This window comes from Coloeus monedula (genome assembly GCF_965178545.1).
Source record: "Coloeus monedula genome assembly, chromosome: 19".
NCBI lineage: Eukaryota > Metazoa > Chordata > Aves > Passeriformes > Corvidae > Coloeus > Coloeus monedula.
Genome location: NC_138799.1, coordinates 11945297 through 11963918, shown reverse-complemented (window position 1 = coordinate 11963918; position 18622 = coordinate 11945297). Strand labels below are relative to the sequence as shown.

Genomic DNA, 18622 nt, shown 5'->3' with positions numbered 1-18622 from the left:
TGCCAGGCTTTTGTGGCACCAAGTGGTGCCAGCAGCACCCACCAGTCCAGGACGGCGCCTGAGTCATCCCAGCTGACCAGGTGCTCGGGCAGTGGGAGCAGCGGCTTTCCCTGTATCTTCCCACTCATCATGAACATCTTGTTCTGCAGCTGGTGAGTGTGCCGCATGACATCCTCCACCACCATCCTGGGCCAGCCCTCATTCTGGCTCAGGAGCAGAGGGGACACAACCTGGGAGACAGGGCTAGGTCAGGCACTTGGTGATGAGCTCCCGTACACAGGGCAGTGGGCACCCCAGTGTTCCCTCTTGCTGCCCGCTGAAGCACAGTCTCAGCGCAGTCACAGCTCTGTTGGCCACGGATGGGCTTTGCTGATGTTTCTCTCATCAGTGTGACCAAAAGGCCCCTTGCTCTGGGCTTCCAGTCCTTGTGGGCTGGGAAATGCTGGAAGTGGCAGAGTGAGTGCATCTAGCGGAGTCAGGGGCTGAAGCCCTGAGCACTGAGGGGGAATAGTGGGTGCTCCTGGAGCTGATGCAGCTTTCGGTTGCTCTGGACTGGCAGCAGGAATATTTATGGGAAGTTTGAGAGAAATCCACTTAGACATTTCCCAGCTGCAGGGTAGAGGTAAGTGGGCATTATTATGAGTTTCTAAAATTGCAGAGAGGAAGTGATCCAGTTGGGGCCAGGAGAAAACTGGGCTGGTGACCTTGACCCAGCTCTTGTCCTTGTGGGGCTCGTTCAACAAAGAATGGGAGCCGCCACAAGGTCAGGGTGAGTGCCTGGGGCAAGTTTCTTCTATGAATTTTAGTTTATTTTGGAGCCCACCTGGCAGTTTGGCTAGAGCAGCCCACAGCGGGGGTCCCAGTGCAGCAGTGTACCCAGGGAGCCCAGCTCACCCTGCTCAGCCTGTGCCTGCATGGGCAACCCACCTCCAGCACCACAGTGATGAGCTGCTCCACGGGTGAGGGGGCAATGTCTCCCACCAGCAGACTGCTCCGACAGTTCTCCCCGGTGATGTTCTCCCCCTTCTTCTTCACAAAGTACATTCCCTTGCCCTTTAGGGTGGGTGGGAAGCAGGTAGTGGGCAGGGGCTGCCCAGCAGGGCTCAGCCCCAGCACCAGCTCCAGCATTTCCGGCTGCTTGAAGAACTTGTCCAGCATGACTGAAGTCTCCTCGCTGCCCATAAACTTGTCCCACTTGTCTGGCCGGACACGCAGCAGCACTGTGGCCAAGCTCTCGAGGACGCCTAACCGCTCGTCTTGTGTGGCTGACATCGTGCCAGCACCGGGCTCGGCTGCAGCTCCCCAGCACCTGGGGTGGTCCAGTGGGCAAAACCCTGCTCAGCCAGGGGCTGTGCAGACCCCACACCCTGACCTCCTGACACTGGCCATCTCACCCCTCCACTGCCCTCAGCCTTCCCTCTGCACACGCAGTCTTAGGGGAGGCTGCCAGTCCCATCCCTGCCTGGCCCCAGTGGCCCCAAGCCTACCCCATCACTGCCTGGTCCATCACCACGTGGCCCTATCACCCTCTGACCTGCTCCATCCCTGACTGGCCCCATCACTGCCCTGGCTCACCCCAATCTTACCTGGCTCTACTGCTTCCCTGCTGCACCCCTCAACCCTCCAACAGCCTCCAGCCACTGTCTGCACCCCCGCTGACAGTCTCAGCAGTTGAACCGACGGTCTGTGCCCCAACCGACCCTGCACCAGCCCAACGGGCCCCGGCACCAGCCCAACTGCAGGGCTGCCCTTCCCCCTCCACATGCCCCAGTGTCCCCACCCCTCAGCAAGGGCTGTTTGCCCACCCTGGCCAGACTCAGGCTGCAGTGCCAAAGGCACTCTTGGTCCTGCATCCTGCTGAGGGCACCAAGCTTGGCTGGGCACGAGTGTGCATGACTGGACAACCCCCCCTCCAGCCCTGAAGGCAGCAACACAGCTGGCACAGGCTTAGCACTCCCAGCTTGCCCTCAGCCCCAACTTGGCTTTGATCCCATTCACACCTGCTACCAGCTGGGTATGAATCCCTCAGCCCCGCTGCAGAACAAGGTACCCAAGGGTATCCCACCACCCCCATCGTCCCAGGTCCTCCACGCTGCAGTGAATGCCACTGTGGTGGGCAACCACACCCCTGCCCAGCCAAGCTTGGTGCCCTCAGCAGGATGCAGGACCAAGAGTTGTCCCAGCCTGGAACAGCCACCCTGTGTTCTGCAGTGAGGTACCCCAGGCACTGTCCTGATGGTCAGGGACAGCTGGCAAAGGCACAAGGCTCACAAACACCCCCAGCACACTGAGACCTCGGACTGGGAGGAGCATGAGCCCAGTCCAAGGCTGGGCACAGGGCAGGGGCTGATGGTGGCAGGGGACTCGTGCCCGCCCCAAGCTGCACAGATCACAGGAGGCCACGCGAAGCGCGGTGGAAGTGTTTATTTGCTGCTGATCTTCAGCACTAGTTTACAAGGCGATGGCAAATTAAAAAAAAAAAAAAAAAAGGTTAGAATAAAAAATCCTGCCCCCCCGCCCCACTCCTGTGAGGCCTCTGCACTGAACCACCCACATACAAAATAATCTACAAGGAGAAAACTATACAGGAGTATTTACACCTCTGATAAATAGACTAATACTGATCCAGACGCCTCCAGACCGTGCGTGGCAATGGGGACAGGACAAGACACAGGCGATTGTGAGGCAGAGAGGTGGGGGCCACAGCCCCCACCCAGCCAGATCCCCACCAGCAGCCATGCCAAGGGCAGGCTCCAGCTCTGGGCGTGCCCCACCCTGGCACCATGCTACCCTGGCACGAGGGCTGTGACACAAGGATGTGCTGGGGCAATGCCACCCAGTGCCCCCACATCCAAGCCACAACCCCCACGGCTGGGTGAGGGCACATCTCTGCCCTGTGTGGCACCACTGCTCAACACAGCAGTGACAGTCCCTACCCTTCGTCCCTCCTCTGTCTGTGGGGACCATTCCAGTGCAGGGGGCGGCTGGGAGGGTCCAAGGCAGCAGCGTGGGACAGACCCAGGCCCGCTACAACGAGGGCTGGGAGCCGTATCTCTGCAGGGCATCCCTGGGGCTGGCACTCTGCACCCCAGCACCTGTGGCACCCCAAAACCGCCAGCTGCTCACCAAGAGCTGCTCCCCCTCCTGACAGGACATCCCAAGAGCGTCTGAACATGGGTGCTGGGGGGACCCAGTGCCATGTGGCCGCAGGCTTCCTGGGGGTCAGAGGCAGGGAGGGTGCCCGTAGTGCTGAGGCCAGGGCTCCCAGGGGCGCACAGGGGTGCTGTGTTCCAGCTTGAGCCTGTGAAGATGCTGTCCAGCAATGCGGCAGTGATGGGGGGCCAGAAACACTGAGATGCCCGTGCCCCTTCCCTCCCCCCACAGTAAAGAAATGGCGAAGCTGAAGCTGGGCCCTGGGCCTCGAGGGCCAGCCTGCAGCGTGGCCCCTGCCCCACAGGCCCCCATGATGGGGGGGACACTTGGTCCGCTACAGGGGCACGCTGGCCTTGCAGGGCCAGTCTGGCTGCTAGTGCCTCTTGGTGGAGGAGACCTTCTTCTTCCTGGCAGCCAGCATCTCGTAGAAGGGGTCCCGGCTGATGGCTGCCCTGGCAGGGGAACAAGGGCTGGGTCAGGCCAAACTGCTGCAGTGATGGGTGTGACCTGCCAGGCCTGGCCTTGGGCAGGTCCCTTTATATCCCTGGGAAAGTTTTCTTCCCCCATCCTCGCAGGATGCCCTGGGAAGCACTGTCCCCTTCGAGGGCAGCAAGTAGGTCCCTGCTGTGCCCCTGCCCCCTCATGCTCCTCCATGCACTCACTTGATGCACTTGATCCACTCCTCCTTCTCCTCAGGCGTGGGGGCAGAGATGCGATACACGGTGTGGTTCCCCTCCACCACACGCCCATCTGCCTCCGTCTTGCAGGCCTTGATCACCTGGTCCTTGTTGTCAGGGATGTAGAGCTCAAAGCAGTTCTGGGAAGGAGAGACCACTCAGAGACAGCCCCCACTTCCAAAGGGGACCCCAGACTGGGAGGGAAAAGACAGAGCTACGCACCCCTGGCACAGCCACCCCGGCATGGCAGCGAGGGACAGACCCATTGTGATGGTCACCCCCTGGCCCCCATGTGCCCCTGCGGTGACCAGCCCCAGATCTGCACCCAGCCACTGTGATGGTGAAGGCAGTGACCACTCTGGGGCCCCTGTCTCTCCTCAGGACATTTCAGGGTCCTGAAACACCTCCCAGCTTCTTCTGCCCAAGCCAAAGCTGCCCCCAAACCCCAGAGGACACTGCCACAGCACTCACGGGCTTCTTCGAGTCCTCCACCTCACGGATGCTCAGGTTCTCCAGGGGGATGATACCACGGGGCTCCTTATCCTGGTGCGGCCAAGCAGAGGTTTAGCAGTGGGGTGGACACCCCCCGTCCAGCCCCCTCCCTGCCCCAGCTCAGCTCACCCTGCACGGAGCCCACTCACCGTTGTGTACTCGAAGTAGTAAAGGCAGTTGTCGGTCAGGATGAACCAGCGCCGCTTCCACGTCTTCACCCTGCCTCCTGGAGCAGAGAGGGACAGTCGGGCACAGCCCTGCAGAGCACAGCCGGGCACACGGCAGCTCGGCAGCGCGGGAGCCGCATGGACACACAGGCTCCAGCAGCAGCACAGGGCCCGGGCAGACACACAGAGCCAAGCAGAGCCAGGCAGCGGCGGGCAGCAGCAGCAGGCAGCACACACTGCACCGAGCCAGAGCCAGAGCAGGAAGCAGACGGATGAGGATGGAGGCGAGGGCGGGAGTGCCAGGCTGGGAGTGCTGTGGCCGTTCCCACCCAAACACAGATTCAGCACAGCTAGAGGAAACTGCGGCCAGGCACTTCCCTGGGACGACACAGAGACTTTCTGTCCACACTGACCATGGTCCCCCTCGTCCTGGAGCCCAGGCAAGGCAGGACCCAAGGCCATGGCCGAGCTCCACAGCTGCCACCACAGTGGGAGAAGCTGGTCCCTGGGCACACGCCCCGCTCACCCCCGGGCCCAGCTCCCCTCCACCGCAGCCATTGCAGCGGTGCTGAATGAGGGACGAGCACCCACCCTTGCAGGCTGGATCCAGCATGGATACAAGGAGCCACGGTGTACACTGGGGGTCCAGCTCCTCTCCTTCCCCTGCCAGGAAGGCCCTGTGGCCCCTGCTCCTCTGGGCCAGCTGGCAGCCCACCCCTGTCCCTGCCCCACAGCAGTTCTGAGGGCCAGCACCACTGCTCCCAGACACCTTGGGGTGCAGGCATTGGAGCAGTGCTGGTGCACTCCTGGGGACTGCTGTGAGCCCTAGTACAGCACAGGCTACCACGCAGACAGATCCTGCCTGCTCCCATCCAGTTCCATGCACTTGGCACACCCTAACCACCTGTGCACAGGCTGGGGCCCCTCTCAAGGAGACCCCAAGCCTGTCCCCATCCCTTGTGGCACTGGAGGCGAAGACCCATTGACCAGGCTGAGCTGTCTGCGGACATGGCGATGCACAGCTGGGCAGGTGGCAAGGTGCCACTGTGGCCCCATCCTCCACCGGGGTGGCAGAGGGGGCCGCAGGCCTTGGGGAGCGTGCGACATCGGCAGGGCCGGCACCCCACGTCCCTGCCTGGAGGTGGAGAGGGGCTGTCCTGCAGCAGGCGAGGTCCCTGGGCGGTGTGGGGTTAGCAGCAGCAGCAGCAGCAATGAGACTCATCACCAGCAATTAAAAACGCAAAGGAACGAAGCCCCAGCAGTGTGAACAGAGCAGGGAAGAGGGGTACGTACCTCCTGGAGTTGGGGGCAAGGAAAGGAAGAGCCAAAATCATGGAAACATATAAATGAGGGAGAAAAGAAAATTAAAAAAAAAAAAAAAAGGGAAAAAAATAAAAAGAGGAACCCCAAAGCCCCCCCTTGCCCTGCAGGTCAGTGGGGCCGGGCTGCAGCAGGGAAGCTGTGAGGGGTTGGGCCAGCGGCAGGGCCGTGGGGGCTTGACTGCCCTGGCTCACTGTGGCTCTGTGGGATGGGGCTCCTTGGCTGCTGGGCACAGGGCCTGGTTCCCTCCACCCCATGGCTGACCGGCAGGGTCCTTCCCTGCCCCCCATGGGGTCCATGGCCACTTTGCTGCCTCTCTGCCACCCCACTCGTGGTGCCAACCTGAACTTGGGTGCACAGGGCCCCTCCAGTCAGGGACAGGAGAGCCTGGGGCTGTCCTGCGTTCCCCCAGCCCAGGGAAGGGAGCAGGCAGCTCTTGCTCTCTCCTCCCAAGGGGATGGCCATGTACCAGGAGTTCTGACCCCAGCCAGAACCCCGGGGAAACGCCCCACTGGACCTGATCCTGCCAACACCCATCCCCCCTCGCTAAACCCAGGCAGAGGATTCCCCAGAGGTGCCAAGAAGAGAAGCCACAGGAGCCAGGGCGCGGAGGGCTCCGGCTGTGGAGCCGGGTGGTGCAGCAGGGATGCCATGCATGCTGCCTGCATGTGGAGCCGGGATGCGGAGGTGATAATGCTGTGAGAAGGTGAGGCAGGGGCTGTCCGTGGTATGGAGGGGGACACACGCAGCCTGGGGCAGCTCGCCGCTCACTCCCGGGGCCTGCTCCGACACACCCTGCTGTGACTCAGCGACCTGAAGGGCCTCGAGGTCTCTGTGCTCTGACACCAGACCCTGGTACCAGCTCTGCACCCCAGGGGCTTGCCCAACCTAGAGGCAGAATCCCCCAGAACACCCACCCAGCCGCTCTGCAGGGCCTCATCAGCTCTGAGTCTGCTCCCGCTGCCCAGCCAAGGGAAGATGGAGGGCTGGATGTAACACATGCCTTTCCTGTGAAGGCTGTGCCTCTCTGCAGCCTCGTCAAGCTCTGAAGAGCCAGGCCAGCAGGAGAGGTGTGGGAAGCCCAGGGGCATCGTGCCCTGGGGACAGCCTGCCCTCCCTTGCTGCTGGCACTCACCGAGCTTCAGGAGCCAGCCCTCCCGGTCGGGGTTGAAGAAGGTGTGGGTGAGGTCGTTGCCATCATCCTCAGGGATTTTGAAGGGCTCATTCTTGATGCTCTCGTACAGATTCTAGTACAGTGATACGGAATCAGCTGTGCTCTGCCCTGGAGCCCTGCGGTGGGCCCTGCTCTGGGCCAGCTTTGCAGCCCTGGCCCTGGCCCTTCCACACCCTGGCCCTCACCTGGAGCAGCTCCTCAGGCAGGTCCCCCCCATCATTGATGCCGCGGTTCATGGCGATGAATCGCTCTGCCGTGGGCTTGTCCTTCACGTTGGGATTGTGCAGGCTCGTGTTCAGCATGATGATGGCAAAGGACAGCACGTAGCAGGTGTCTGCAGGGGCAGAAGGGAAAGTCAACTGTGGGGCAGGATGCCAGGGAGACCATCTGGGATGGGTGCTCACCTGTGGACTGGAAGACACCAGGGTTGCACTGGCAGTACCGCTGGGCAAAGGCCTCCATCATCCGGTCAATCTTCTGCGCCTCCCCCGGCAGCCGGAAGCTCCACAGGAACTGCCTGGGGAGAGAGAGCGAGTTGTGGCACTGATTTGGGGGCTCCATGGTCCCCCGCCACCCCCAATGGACCACGCTCAGCTCCCAGCCCTTACTCACCGCAGGGCCTGCACAAGGTTGAGGTCAGTGAATTCATGCAGCTCCACGAAGGCATGCAGGACTTGGATGTTGAACTCATCCCTGTGGGAACAAAGCCAGAGCACGAGGGATGCATGATCAGCAATCCTGTGACTGCTGAGTGGCTCCACTGTCCCTGCCCTGCTCCAGACTCTACTCATTCATGGGGGAAAGCTGCAGCTACCCCCTGCTTGAGCCCTGGTCTGGTCTGCACAAATCAGCCACTTGCAAGTGCCAGCCGTGAACTGAATCCCCCCGGCACCCCAGGTACCCCCACGCAGCTGCCCTGTGAGCTCAGCACTGCAGCGTCAGATCTCTCAGGTGGCAGGACAGGAGCCCAGAACACCCCCAGGAAACCTGAGCCCAGAGCACCTCTCGCCCAGGTAGTCGCCAATGGCTGTCTTGTTGAGGCCCTCTCCCTTGTACAGGAACTGAGCGATGTCCTCGCATGTATTCTTCAGCAGGTCGTTCTCAATCAGGAACTGGATTCCCTGGAGTGGTGCAAGAGAGGTGTTTCGAGGTCTGTGTCTGCCCCCCCCAGCCTGCCAGCCCCTGCCCTGGCTGCTGGCTCTGTCCCAGCCCCGGGAACCTGGACTGGGAGGTGGCAGAGCCCTGCACACCCCCAGAGGCTGGTAACCAGCCCTGCTCCCCATCCCACACTACCTTCTTGGGATCCATGTTGAACTTCTTCCTGCCCATGGCCACCTGCTTGTTCCTCTGCATGTTTTTCCTGCAAGGCATGAAGCAGCTCTGAGCATCCAGCAGGGCCCCACTGCCTCTGTCCAGCCCCTGGGGCAGTGCACTGTGGGGAGGGTCAGCCTGGACCGAGGAGAGCCAGGCCCCCATGCTGGACCCATGCAGGGCAAAGCCAACACACTGCTCCATGTCTGCCCCACACCATGGCCTGGGGCTGCCCTCGGCCTGCCAGGCCCCAGAACAGAGCGGGGCTGCCGTACCGCGTCCTTGGGGTCACCCTGAGCAGAGGGGGTGCAGGCACAGCATCTGTCAGGTCACCCAGACACGGAGAGGCTTGTGCAGGCTGGCTGTGGCAGGGCTCTGGGGAGAGCGGTGGGGCTGGCAGAAGGGGACAGTCTTCATGCCCCAGTGGGTAACTGGGAATGGTGCTGGGAGCCCGCTCCCACCGGCTGCTGGGACTCCCCTAATCCTGGCTGGCACTGACGGCTCCAGCTCAGAATAACAAATCCAGCCAGTGGCCGCAGCCAGACAGAGGGGCTGGGGCTTGGAAAAATAGACCTGGGAGCAGCAGATCAGCCTGGGATCCCGCTCCCAGGAGCTCAGAGAGCCTGGGAAAGCTGCTCACACCAGTACTTGTGGGCCAGGGCTCAGCTGCCCTTGGCTCCTGCACAGCGTAGGTGAGCCCGAGGGGGCTCCATGGTGCTGGGGACTCACCTCTCCTCCGTGGAGCCCAGGTTCTCAATCTCATTCGTCACTTCTGCTATCTCATCCTTCAGGCGCTGTGGGGAGAGGGGGCACTGAGACAAGGAGGTGCCTCCCCCACAAACCCTCCAGCCCCCAGCCCTGGAGACAACCCCATTCCCCCAAGAGGCCCTGCAGCCCCTCCTTCCCTCCCTCCCTTCTTCCCCCCACCCCCAAGCGCTGCCCAGGGGCTGAACCCACTCGGAGGGCACTGGTGGTGGGGCTGGCTGCTCCCCGCGGCTAATCCCTGCAGCATTGCCATGTTCCCAGCATGCAGGAAGGAAGAGATTCGGAGGTTAACAAAATTACCCCTAATCCCTTCAGATCATGGCCAGCATATGGCAGTAATTAGCCTCTGCTGCCTTAATCAGGGACACGACTGACAGTGTCCCAGATGAGCCCTGACCTCACAGGCACTTGCCAGGGCAGTGGCCTGGCCCAGAGACATGGTCACTGCCCGTGCCAGCCAAGGGCTGGCACAGACACTGGTGCCCCAGGGAATGGCACAACTGCACAGCCTGGAGCTCTGCAGGGCACAGGAAAAGACATGGCTGCTTTGGCAGGGCAAGGATGGCTGGCTGACACTTGGGATCACGTCCCAGCTGGGACCCTCTCCCTGTCCCCAGAGCCCCTCGGAGGCAGAGCTGTGGGGCAGCAACACAAGGGATTCTGGATGGGGCTCCAGGGACCCTGCCAGTGACGTGGGCAGGGACACTGTCCCCTGCCACCCAGACTGCTGTCTCTGGGACAGGGGGATTGTGTGGGCCCCTTGGCATCACACCTGTATGTCAGCCAGCAGCTCCTGCTTTCGGCGGCGGATGTTCTCCAGCTCCTGGCACTCCTCTGGCGTCAGGTCACTGGGCACTGAGCAGAGACACGATCAGGTCAGCATGTGTGGTCCTGGGAATCAGGCCCACCAGGCTCCTGGCGATGAGCCAGCTCCCAGCCAGCAGATGTGGGCTGGGTGGAGGCAGAACGTGGAGGCGCCAGGTAACAGGAGGAGCTGGGCTGGCGAGCAGCATTGCAAGCCCCACACAGAGGCCAAGTGGCACCAATGGCATGAAAGGAATTTGAGGGCCAGGGCATCTGCTCATTCAAACTACGGCAGCTGCAGAGTGAGAACCAACACGGCCCCGGATCACTTCCAGCACTGCTTCTGCCAGCCCTGGCCCTGCTGCCCCCCCAGGTGCCATTTCACTCTGCTCTACCCCAACTGGGCTTCTGTGGGTGCCCATTCTGGTCCGTGCCATGGCTGGGCAGCTCTGCTGTGCCTTGCAGCACAGGCTCCACATCGACCTGCAGCCTTGCAGGTTGTTCTGCTGCACCAGGTCAGCCCCAAACATAAACCAGTTCCTGGCCATCCTTGCAGCTCCCTCTACAGCAGATTCACTATTCTGGGGCAGAGCCTGGAGCTGGTGCATCCTCCAGACAGATCTCACCTGCACACCGTGACATCTACACCTTGCTGTCACCCTGGGGAGCCAGACACCCCCTCTCCAACACCATCTCTGAGGCTCGAGCCCAGGGCCGCCACATGGTCCCCTTGCTCCAGGAACATTCCTAGTGCTCCTTGGCACGTGACCTCCTTGCTTCACGGTGACAAGGTATCCCATTCCTGTTCCCTCCAGTCCCCAAGGTCACCTGCCCCTTTCAAGAGTGCTCTGAGCCCTCCCTACTATGCCCATGTCTCCCACCTCTGCCAGTGGGTTCTGTGTGTTGTACCAAGGTCGCCCGCAAGGACACCAAAGCACCATCCCTCTAGAGCGCTGTCCCCAAGGGAGGTGGCAGCAGGATCTGCCAGCCCAGCTCTTGTGTCACCCCCACCTCCCGCCCTGGGGTGCTGGGAACAGGTTGTCTGTAGGGCTGTCACCATCCTCCCCTGCCCCAAGCATTACCCTTTGACCCACTGAGGTCCCATGTGCCACCATGTACACACAGGCTCCCAGCCACCGCTGCCACCAGCCCAGACTCACCAGAGTGTTCCCAGCGCAGTCACTGCCCCATGCCACTGCCCAGACAGCACGTGCCTTTGGACCAGCACCGTCCTCAGCTGTGCATCGATTCTCCCCACACTGCTGCTGCCTTAGTGGGAGCTCCCTGGGTGACAGCGACCCCGCACCCTGAATCTCTGAGCTCAGCACTTCCCGGCTCTGCTCTGGGGTCTGACAAGCTTCCTCCTTCACAACTCCTTGTTGCCAAGGCTGAGGCGCCTCGGCTTGCGACACTGTCCCTCAGACACGACGCCAACACTTCCCAATACTTTCAGTCTCCCATGTCAGGAAGCCTGAACCAGACAAGTCGGCTCGTGGCACCAGGTTAAAAGTTACTTACAGTACCAGAGCTGTGCTGATGCATCCCAGCCCCTTCCGCATGCCCCAGCACCATTCCCACTGGCACCAGCCCCACACTGCCAGGCCCCAAGGCTCCCAGCAAGCCCATGCTTGCTGCAGGAGGGATGAGCTGCGTCACACCCCCATAAGACACAGAAACCCCCAAATCCCTGGGCTGCTGCATGCGCCAAAGGACCCTCCTGCCTAGCTGCAGGACCCTCTTGTCCAGCTGCCAGATCCCCCCACCTGGCCGCAGGGAAAGTCAAATTCGTGCTAGGGCTGGAGCTGGCCTCAGCTCTGCCTCTTCCTGCCCACCTGGGAGTGGGTAGGGGTTCCAGCGGGGGTCCCGGTGGCCCCGGAATAGGTGTGGTGCAGGACGAGACGCTGCAGGGCAGCAGGGACGGCGGCGGGGCTGTTCCAGAGCCCCGGAAGGTCCCTCCCCGGTGGAGGCTGAGCACTCGTGACAAGCAGCCCAGCCATGTCAGCAGCAGCCAGAGGAAGAGAAACCCCAGACGCAGGAGCTTTTCTGGGGAAGGAAGGCGGCATTAACCCTTCGCTGGCTCTGCACAGCAACTGCCCTGTAGAGCCCCAGTGAGCCTGGCCGCAGGCAGAGCAGTGCCGGGGGCGGGAGGCTGGAACAGACACTTCCCCTGGCTACAGCCTGGCACAGAAGTCACACAGCGACCCACCACACTGGGGGATCCCAGCATGGTTGATCCCAGCGCCTCCCCCCTGCACAGGAAGCTGGGGGTTCCCACGGCTCCTGCAGGAACCTGCCCACGGGCAGCAAGGGCCGCCAGCAGGATTCGTCCGTCTGTCTCGGGCTCTGGGCTCACTGGGGCCTCGGAAGCAATCGCGGTACATGCCCCCTCTGCACCTCGCCCCAGGCAAAGCCCCGCGGCGCAGGGCCCTGCTTGCCCCGTCCCCTGTCCTACCGCTGTCCGGGGCCCGCAGCAGGGCTGGCGGCAGGGAAACGGGGCAGACACGGAGCCACCGGCCCCCCTCCCCGGCCCCCCGCGCCCCGGCCCGGCTCACCGTTGCCCTCTGCCCTGAGCACCATCCTGCCAGGGTCTTCCCCCGGCCCCGCTGACCGTGCCCGAGCTGCCAGGGGCTCTGCAGCAGCGCTGCCCTGCCGGGTGCGGACACCTGCAGCCCCGGTGCTTCCGCGGTGACTCAGGGCCGCGGTACCAACGAGTTCCGGGGCCTCTTGGGCGTCACCGCGGCCTCGCCGAGAGCCAGGACCAGCAACACCCTGTTTCTGCCGCCATGAGCCAGAGCCGCCAGCACCTTAACGCCTGTGCTCCCGGCTGGGTGGGAAATGGGGCGCCAGGGCCCTGCTCCCCCTCCTTGGCTCAGGGCCGGTGGACGCGATGTGCTGGGGTCCCAGCCAGGCAGGCCCTGGGCTGGCCCAGCCCTTCCTTCCTCGGGGCCTGCCAGGACACTCGACCGGGTACATCTTGAGCTCACTGCGCAGTGCCGGGGTCCCCACCCTTCCCCTCCAGCAGCTGGGCCCCCACACGCCAGCAGACCCCCAGCCCTGCAGCTCCCCCCATCTCTGCCAGACCTCCCCACTGCAGGTCCAGGGCCTGTGCTGGCTGTGGGGACCACTGGTGCCTGCTCCCCTCCATGGCATCTCCCACAGCTGGCTGGGACAAGAACTGGGATCAGGAGAAGGGCTAGGAGCCATGCCAGTCCCCACGGGATGTTGCTCCCCACTGTCTCACCCCCTTATTACGGGGTGTCTGTAGGGACCCCATTGCTCCGTGCAGGACCCCCGTGTGGAGGGTCCGGGCACTGCGGGGCCGTGCCTGCAGCAGGAACGACCCCAACATGTCCCTGTCCCCATCAGTCGCCTGAAGAGGCTGTGTCAGCCTCGGCTGCTTTGACTCAGCTAAATCCTGCTCAGCAGCACGAGATGGAGACACGGCACCCAGAATGACAGCTAGGGAGTAAGGGGAGAGTGGGCATCAGAAGCCTCGGGGTGTCCTTCGGTCCCCTGAGCTGCAGCAGCAGCTGCCAGCCCTGCTGCTGGCCCACGCTGTACCACACCAGAGGGGCAACAGCCCTGGGGTCAGGCAGACCATGGGGATGAGCCCAGGGTCTCTGCATGCTGCTTGCGAGTGCCGCTACCCACTGTAGCCCTTGGTGGGGTCCCATGGGGCCCCCAGAAACATCCTGCCTGTCTCCTCATACCACATCCTGTTTTCACCATGGCCGTGTACGCACCCTGGGTTGCGTCAGCCCCATCCTTCCCCACCGACAGCTGAGGTGCATCAGGAGGAGGGTTTCGGGACAGGCAGCTCCAGGACAGGCCCTCCTAGGCTGTTGAACCCCGTGCCCAGAACACTCTCCTGCTTTTGTGCAGCCCTCCCCATCACGCCATCAGCCCCGCTTCCCTGACCCAGAGCCCATCAGGGAACTCCCTCTACAGCCACTGCCTCGCTCCTAGTGGCTGGAGGCTCCACCATTCCCACACACAAACCCCCAGCCTCTGGCATGGCTGGGTGAGCACTGGCTCAACCATGTCCACAGGCACTGTGCAGGTGCAAGGAATGCAGCCAGGCAGGCATCTCACCTGCTCTCAGCACTACTTACGGTGCCAGGCCTTGAGAGGAGCAGAGCCCCAGCTGCTCGGCCACAGGGTTGGCTGAGGAGGTCCGGCAACCCCCTGCCCCACTGTGCAGCCGACCTGCTGGGCAGGAACCAGCAGACAGCAGCAGCTCACACAGGGGGCTGACCTTCAACACACCCACAACGCAGCAGGAGCTGGGCTTTCCCACACAAAATTCCCTTTGGAGAGTGCCGCCCTCCCCTCTGTAGCCACAGGCACTTGTTGTGACCGAGCGCTCACACATCCTCTGGGGGAGGGCAGGACATGCCATGGCCATGCTGCACTGCCTGCAACCTCCCAGCCGCCACCACTGACTCCTGAACAACCCCGTCCCAGCGCCGCACCAGCTCCAGCACAGGGCAATGCCAGGCAAGGGGCCCGGTGCCCGTCCATCCTGCAGGGGCTCAGTGCTTGTAGAGGCCTGAGCCTGGAAAGGCCGGCAGAGGAAGGAGGCGGTGAGACAGCGAGGACACTTTGTGCTGCTGTCAGCAGGAGCCATATGGAGCCGGAGTCATGGGCACCGCCATGTCTACTGGGGGATGGGAACCCCGCGGCACAGAGGGGAGGGGGGCACGCAGTGCCTACCTGCCTTGGCAGCCACCGAGGGGCAGAGGAATGCCTGGAAACTGGAGGCGCAGAGCTCACTGACTGTCCCCATGCTGCGGGGGTCCCACGCAGGATGCCACCAGCTCCAGGAGGGCAAGGCAGGGACAGGCAGAGGTCAGGCAGGAGCAGACAGAGGCCAGGCAGGTGCACGTGGCTGAGCAGTGGGCTCCCCAGTACTAAGCAGGTACCCAGTACCTGGGGCAGCTCCTCAGTACTGTGGGGCAGGGTGCAAGCAGGGGAGCCGAAGCACTCCCGGTTCTGGCTGGAGCTGGCTCTGGTAGGGGAGCTCCAGCCGCAGGAGCCCACGCGCCAGCCCCAGCCAATCCTCGCCGCACCGGCACACCAGTCCGTGCCACTGCCGGAGCCCCAGCGGGCAGCTCAAAGCCACTCAGAGGACGAGGAGTTTAGGAACTCCCCAGCAGCCCCCCTGCCCAGGCTGCTTGCCCCCCGGCAGTCCCCTTGCCCCCGCGGGGGGCCGGCAGCGGGGTATTTTTAGAGTGGTTTTATCCCTCCGTATTAGAGCATTAAGCATCAGGAGCTGGCGGTCGCGTAGCAACGAGCGCTGCATGCGGGAAGGTGCACCCGGAGAAGCGCGGCGGTGCGAGCGTGGGGGTGCCACCACGGCCCCCGCTCCTGGGGCGCAGGGCCCGGGTCCCAACCCTGACACAGCCTGACAGGCTCAGCCAGCCAGCACGAGCAGACAGCAAGCCCTGGTCATGCCCCAGAGGAACTGCCCTCTCTGCTGTGGCCCTGGTGTGTGGGGGGCTCCTGCAGCAGGAACCGAGGGGTCTTGTCCTGGGATCCCAGGCTGGGGGACAGCTGTGGAGCTGGGGAAATGCGCAACCCTCCCACCCTCCAACCCCACAGGCGCCAAGCAAACCCAAACCGGACTGACAGCTCCTTTCCTCAAAGCAGGAGTGATCTTGAGCACAGGGCATGGCCATGAGTAACAAACCCCAGGGCCTGTCAGGGCAGGAGCAGCTCGACAGCTCTGCTCACCCAACCCCTGGGATCGCTGAGCCAGGAGTAACTTGAGCGGGGCAGGCAGAAGCCCAGATGGGGTGGGCAGTGGGGAAGGGCACCCTGGCAGGCAGGAGCAGTCCCTGATCCTGGGAGCAGTGTGACTGCAGAGAGGAGGAGAGACAGTGGAGAAGGGCAGCTGATGGGGCTGCGAGGGCAGCCAGGCACTCACTGCTGTGACTGACCTTCTGCTTTCAACACCACTTCCCTTTTCCTGGGGGACCAGAGCAGTGGTTGCTACATCACCGGGAGGCAAAAGGGCAGCGAAGGGAGCTGGGGGCACAGGGGAGGCTGAGTTGGGCATGTGCTGTACTGGTCTGGGCCTGGACTGGCATCTGGAGAACCCCCGGTGTGACACAGGCACGGGGGTGCTCTGACTGGGATGAGGCAGGGCCAGGTGGCATCTCCCACACAGAGTGACCCGGATGCCTGGCTCTGTCCTTGCACCCTGTCCGGGTGAGGTGGGGCGTTTACAAACCATAGCCACAGCCCTGACACGATTGCAAGTGTCAGCAGCAGGGCTCATTGTTCTCTGCCCCAAAACCTCAGGAGAGGAACTGGACAACTGCCTCTGCCTGAGCCCCTGGTTCTGCTCTCCAAGCCTGGTGCTACCCCTCGCACTATCTCTCTGCCTTTGACCCAGGCATCCACCCCTGAGCTCTGTGGAAGAGTTGCTCCCCAAGCTGGGCCCAGCAACTTGCCCAGGCTCACCCCGCACTGTGCAAGGAAAGGGGCTGGGGCATCAGCAGCAGCTCCCCCAGCAGTGTTCCCTGGCACAGAGGGGCATGCCATGGTACCAGGATGCCTCCGAAACAGCTAAGCTGAATGTCACAACCCTGTGACAAAGGGCTGTGCCAAAGAGCTGTCAGCACCCACTGGCAAAATAGGACTTTGCAGGCTGGTGGCAAGGAGGGCAGGGACTACCCGGGTGAGCCAGCCTGCTGCGACCTGGCAGCCCACCCTCCTCTCAGCCCACCCTCCTCTGGGGATCCCCCACACCTTGCTCAGCCCACCCTGCCATCACACACCCATCCTGCCCCAGACAGCGAGGCCCCCCCAGGCACAAGCTGCTTTGCTACAGGCTGCATCAACCCTGCTTAGAGAAATCCCTTAATCCCCAGGCCAGAGTCAGTGGTAATCCCCTGGGTGCTGCGGGATTACCAGCACTGCCCACTCCCCCTCTCCCTGGGGCCAAGCCTGAGCCGTGACAGGGCCCAGCTCAGGACATGGTGCCAGGACAGGACTGTGCTCCCCACATCCTCTCACCGGTGCTACAGCTTGGCACGGCAGGAGCAGCCAGGACAGTTCCCTGCCAAGATACCTCCTCCCCACGATCCAGAGGTGCTTGACCCACACCACTGCTCTCGGTCAGTTCCGGTCTGGGATGGGTTCAGTCTTGCCACTGTCCCCAGGGTGAGATACTGGGAAGGGGGTGGGAGTGCAGCCCCACACCCTGGCAGGAGCAGGGGGAGCACACATCTGTGCTGCCAGCTGCTCGCCCCGGGATTTGGTCTCTGCTGAGGCAGACGGCTGAAGAGAGGCCATGAGCCGTGGGGCAGACACTGGCGTCAGCACAATCCCACCAGAAAGAGAATCCCCGTCGGCTCCCACCATGCTACAGCCTCGGCAGAATGTCCTTTGCTAAACCAACTCAGCGTAGGGGCTTCAGGGCAGCTGTGGGTTGTACTGCCCCCAGCACAGGAACAGTGGCGGGGGTTGGAGGTGGCTGTGCCACTCCCTGCATCCCCCACGGTGGGATGAGCGGGTCATTTCTGATGCTGACAGATGACCCGGGATGCCTTCCAGGTGATTCTGGGAAGCAACGAGAGGCTGCTCACAGCGCTCTCCTGCTAATGGGTTGTATCTGACAACACCCGAGCCAGGCCGCAGCCGCTGGCACCTTCCTTATCTTACACACTGAAGTCCTCGCAGCCAAGCACAGTCATTTCTGGGGTGGAACAGCAGCTCCTCATCGGCTGCGTCGCACAGCTGGGCAGGAAACCGACCCGTGAACCAGCACTGCCGGCAGTGGCACTTCGCTGGCACCAGCTGCTCCCAGGAAGAATGGTCACCAGCACGGCTCCAGCACTGGGGCCGTAGCCTCAGATCTCACCCAGATTCCAGTCTCCCCTCAGCAAAGACCCCGCTCAAGGCAAAACCACCTGCCTAGGACAGAGCAGGCATAGGCAGGGTCTCCCTGCACAGTCCCGGTCTTCAGCACCGGGAGGGAACGCTCTGCGGGCGCGGAGGACGGAGGGAAGCGGGAGGAAAATGAAAATGCACGGGCATGAGAGGGGAGATCTTGCAACCCCTGAGCCACCATGGCCCGCCCTGGGAGCGGGTCAAGGGCATAGGCCGGGGGCTCCCGAACCCGGGGGGTTGTGACATTCAGCAGGCGCCATCGAGGCGAACCTGTCCTGAGCTCTGCGGGGCCGGGACTCGGCAGTGCCGTGGGAGCACCTGCGCAAAGTGCGAGTGGAAGGTGTGCGGGCAGCGAGTCACGGAGCTCGCACGGCAGTGCCGGGGCTCCGGGGAGGGCAGCCCCGCAGCTCGCCCGCTCCCCGCGCTGCCGGCAGGCACCAGGGGCCAGTTCCTCCGGCGCTTCCTCCGCCGCCGCACGCACGATGCCGCGAAGGCCGCGGCCGCTCTGTCACTTGCGGGCGCAGGTCCCGCCGCCACCAAGTCCCCGCCCGTCCGGGAGCCACCGCCCCCGGTTCCGCACCTGGGAGCGGCCCGGCCCGAACGCGCCCGCCCGGGAGAATCGCCCCCGCCCACCGTGGACCACGGACTACCCCGGCGCCTCGTCCCGGGCCAGGTGGGTGTCCCAGAGCCCCCCGCCCACCCCCGGCCCGCACTGACCGCAGCCGCCGCCCTCCTCCTCCTCCATCCCGCCGCCGCCGCCGCTCCAGCCCCGCCCGCGTGACGAGCGCGCCGCAGCCGCCACGGCCGGCACCACGTGACACGGGAGGGGCGGAGCCGCGCCGGCCCCGCCCCCCGCGCCGGTG

At 63.4% G+C, this 18622-nt stretch overlaps 2 protein-coding genes across 5 annotated transcripts in view; both read right to left on the bottom strand.

The window, feature by feature from the left end:
* The window catches only part of DNAH17 (dynein axonemal heavy chain 17), a gene marked incomplete at its 5' end in the record, with an annotated part of 32521 nt that extends 31249 nt beyond the window's left edge, over positions 1-1272 (bottom strand). The window contains 2 exons of the mRNA XM_082294210.1: positions 43-230; positions 928-1272. Coding sequence (XP_082150336.1) covers positions 43-230; positions 928-1272 — 533 coding nt within the window. The remainder of the gene's footprint in view (positions 1-42; positions 231-927) is intronic.
* A 1137-nt stretch (positions 1273-2409) lies between these two features.
* CYTH1 (cytohesin 1) lies at positions 2410-18552 on the bottom strand. Of its 4 annotated transcripts, XM_082294053.1 has the most exons (14): positions 12416-12769; positions 11696-11906; positions 9832-9914; positions 9024-9088; positions 8277-8343; positions 7986-8104; positions 7596-7676; positions 7388-7500; positions 7169-7317; positions 6944-7056; positions 4472-4550; positions 4302-4373; positions 3816-3970; positions 2410-3605 (listed from the first exon to the last, which is right to left on the bottom strand). In XM_082294053.1, exons 5-14 carry the CDS (start codon positions 8334-8336, stop codon positions 3527-3529), a joined length of 1020 nt encoding a protein of 339 aa, XP_082150179.1. In that variant the 5' UTR covers positions 8337-8343; positions 9024-9088; positions 9832-9914; positions 11696-11906; positions 12416-12769; the 3' UTR covers positions 2410-3526. The 4 variants fall into 4 exon arrangements, with proteins under 4 accessions (XP_082150179.1, XP_082150176.1, XP_082150177.1 ...); XM_082294050.1 differs by lacking the exons at positions 11696-11906; positions 12416-12769 and adding an exon at positions 18477-18552 and having other exon boundaries at positions 4472-4548; positions 6945-7056; XM_082294051.1 differs by lacking the exon at positions 11696-11906.
* Between the last annotated feature and the right edge of the window lie 70 nt (positions 18553-18622).